This window comes from Camellia sinensis, chromosome 14, assembly GCF_055761805.1.
Source record: "Camellia sinensis isolate YWXY chromosome 14, ASM5576180v1, whole genome shotgun sequence".
Taxonomy (NCBI): domain Eukaryota; kingdom Viridiplantae; phylum Streptophyta; class Magnoliopsida; order Ericales; family Theaceae; genus Camellia; species Camellia sinensis.
The window spans coordinates 41,732,885-41,736,169 of NC_138974.1; the positions used below are offsets into that span (position 1 = coordinate 41,732,885).

Below are 3,285 nucleotides of genomic sequence, written 5' to 3' on the forward strand. Positions count from 1 at the left end.
CTAAACAAAAAGTTCCGGGTGCATAAGTCGAACTTTCTCTTCTAATTCCCAGGTGATATCGTTCTCATCCTCGCTCCACTGCACTTTCACCAAGTTCACTTTCTTGGGCCACAACTGTTTTACATCTCGGTCTAGAATAGTAACTGATCGCACCACATACGTTAGATCGCCACTAATCTCTAACACTTCTGGTGATACTACTTGGGAAGGGTCTTGTACACACTTCCACAATAAAGATACATGGAACACATTGTGAATCATATCTAAAGCAGGTGGTAGAGCTAATTTGTAAGCCGCATTACCAATTCTCTCAGTGATCTCATATGGTCCCACAAATCTAGGTGCCAACTTTTCCCTCTTTCCGAACCGCATGATCTCCTTCATCGACGAAACCTTCAAAAACACAAAATCTCCAACATTCAACTCAATCCCCTTACGTTTTTTATCAGCATAACTCTTCTGACAGCTTTGTGCAGTCTTAATACGTTCCCGAATAATGTTCACATTCTCCGTGGTCTCTCTCACCAACTCTGGCCCTAACAATGGCACATCTCCTACCTTCATCCAACAAGCAGGTGATTGACATGGCCTTCCATATAAAGCCTCAAAAGGTGTCATCCCGATACTAGAGTGATAGCTATTATTATAAACAAACTCCACCAATGACAAGTGTTCTTCCCAACTACCACCAAGATCGAGGACACAAGCTCTCAACATATCTTCCAAGATTTGATTTACCCGCTCAGTTTGCCCATCTGTTTGAGGATGATAAGCCGTGCTCAGGTCTAACCTAGCATCCAAAGCATGCTGAAAACTATCCCAAAACTCTGCCACAAACAACAGATCACGATCCGAAACTATAGAAACTGGTGCGCCATGAAGTTGCACCACCTCCCGAATATACAACCTAGCTAGTTTATCCGCAGTTCGGTGAACACTGATAGGAATAAAATGAGCAGACTTGGTGAGTCGATCCACTATCACCCAAATAGATTCATTGCCTCGCTTAGACCGCGACAATCCATCCACGAAATCTATAGAGATGCACTCCCATTTCCAAGTAGAAATCTCAAGAGGCTGCAAAAGTCCAAACGGTCGTTGGTGTTCTGCCTTAACCTGTTGGCACACATAACATCGAGAAACATACTCTCCTACGCCTTTCTTCATGCCCTCCCACCAAAAGATCCTCTTTAGGTCATGATACATCTTAGTCCCACCAGGGTGAATCGTATATCGAGACCTATAGGCATCATCCATAATCTCTTTACTCAATTCAAAAATGTTAGGTACACACAACCTGTCCCTAAATCACAATCCCCCATCTGAGTCTACAGACCAATCAGTAGGACAATCATCGATCAAATCCACTACAAGGTCATCGAGCTTGCTGACGAGAAACCCATCTAAATTCTGCATCTGACAAACTTCACCCAATAACGTCGGCTGCACGGTCAAACTACCAATGTATGCCTTCTCCGCACACTCTATTGGTTGAACATCATGCGTCGAAATTAACTCCAAGGACTCTCATTCTTGAATCATCAAAGAAGCTATAATCCCATGTTGTCAACTAAGTGCATCTGCGACCACATTTCCTTTTCCCGGGTGGTAAAAGATCTCGAAATCATAACTACTGACGAATTCAACCCACCTCTGTTGCCTTATGTTCAACTCTTTTTGAGAAAAGAAATATTTAAGGCTCTTGTGATCTGTGTACAACTCAAAATGCTCCATAAACAAGTAGTGTCGCCACACTTTCAACGCAAAAACAACTGCTGCCAACTCTAAGTCATGAGTAGGGTATCGTCTCTCATGAGGTTTTAATTGTCGAGAAGCATAAGCTACAACCTTCTGATGCTACATCAACACACATCCCAACCCAGTTCCACTCGCATCAGTAAACACTACTAGCTTTTCCCCTTGTACCGGTATAGTTAACACCGGTGTTGTAGTCTACCGCTGCTTTAACTCCTGGAAAGCTTTCTCACAATCATCTGTCCATATAAACTTCACATTCTTATGGGTCAACTTGGTCATGGGTACTGCAATAGTGGAAAACTTCTCTATAAATCTCCTGTAATAACCAACTAGTCTTAAAAAAACTTCTCACTTCTGTAGGGTTAGTAGGCTGCTTCCATTCTTTGACCGCAACAACTTTCTCAAGATCTACCGTTATCCCTTGATTGGATACAACATGCCCCAAAAATCGAACTTCTTTCTCCCAAAAGTGACACTTACTGAACTTAGAATAAAACGGTTGCTCCCTCAAAGTTTGTAATACAACTTTCAAGTGTTCTCTATGTTCCTCCTCATTCTTAGAATACACCAGGATATCATCTATGAAGATAATCACAAACTTATCTAGATATGGTTGAAAAATTCTGTTCATCAAGTCCATGAAGTAGGCAGAAGCATTGGTCAAACCAAAAGGCATTACAGGAAATTCATACAACCCATACCGGGTCCGAAAAGCAATAAGCGGTATACTTTCCTTTGACACACCCATCTGATGGTAACCCGTTCTGAGATCAAACTGAGAGAAAATGGCTGCCCCCTTCAACTAATCAAACAAGTCATCAATTCTAGGTAGCAGGTACTTGTTCTTGATAGTCACCTTGTTTAGCTCTCTATAATCTATGCACATACGGAGAGTGCCTTCTTTCTTGGAGACAAAGATCGCAGGTTCTCCCCATGGAGAGTTACTTGAACGAATGAACCCTTTCTGAAACATCTCTTCCAGCTGCTTCTTCGTCTCCACAAGCTCTTTAGGCGCCATTCTGTATGCCGCCTTAGAAATTAGTGCAGTTCCCGGCACGAAGTCAATACGAAATTCTACTACCCGTCGAGGAGGAGGTCCAGGTATCTCCTGAAATACATCCTCAAACTCACGTACCACATCTACCTTACTAATATCCTGCTTAGGGATTTCTACCGAGCATAGAAAACTCGTCATCACCGACTCTTCTCTATCGCTAGAAGTATGGATAAGCTATGGCATACCGGGAATATCTATATTTACAGTCTTTCTAGCACAATCTAGAGTCACAAAGTATTTTCGCAGCCAATCCATACCAAAAATAATTGTAAACCCTTCAAACCCTAACACAATTAGGTCCGCATACAAGACTTTGTCCGCAAAGTCAATCTCAAAATCTTTACACATCTCATAAAGAGTAACTTTCCCTCCTAAAAGGGTCTCAACACGAATAGGTCTGGACAATGAGGTAGTTACAATATGTTCTCTTTCTACAAACTATTTAGATATAAAAGAATGAGAGACACCAG

At 41.9% G+C, this 3,285-nt stretch overlaps 1 protein-coding gene across 1 annotated transcript; it reads right to left on the reverse strand.

Moving 5' to 3' along the window:
• LOC145806936 (uncharacterized) lies at window positions 1–2,953 on the reverse strand. Its single transcript, XM_082904799.1, has 5 exons — window positions 2,647–2,953; window positions 1,337–1,484; window positions 1,148–1,240; window positions 791–937; window positions 1–682 (listed from the first exon to the last, which is right to left on the reverse strand). Exons 1-5 carry the CDS (start codon window positions 2,951–2,953, stop codon window positions 1–3), a joined length of 1,377 nt encoding a protein of 458 aa, XP_082760925.1.
• Between the last annotated feature and the right edge of the window lie 332 nt (window positions 2,954–3,285).

Coding starts and splice junctions, on each gene's coding strand:
- LOC145806936 (XM_082904799.1), bottom strand. CDS start 2,953: ATGACGAGTTTTCTATGCTCGGTAGAAATCCCTAAGCAGGATATTAGT. Junction 1,485..2,646: donor CAAGAAAGAAGGCACTCTCC/GTATGTGCATAG, acceptor TTCAACCAATAG/AGTGTGCGGAGAAGGCATAC. Junction 1,241..1,336: donor GATGATTGTCCTACTGATTG/GTCTGTAGACTC, acceptor TGATGCCTATAG/GTCTCGATATACGATTCACC.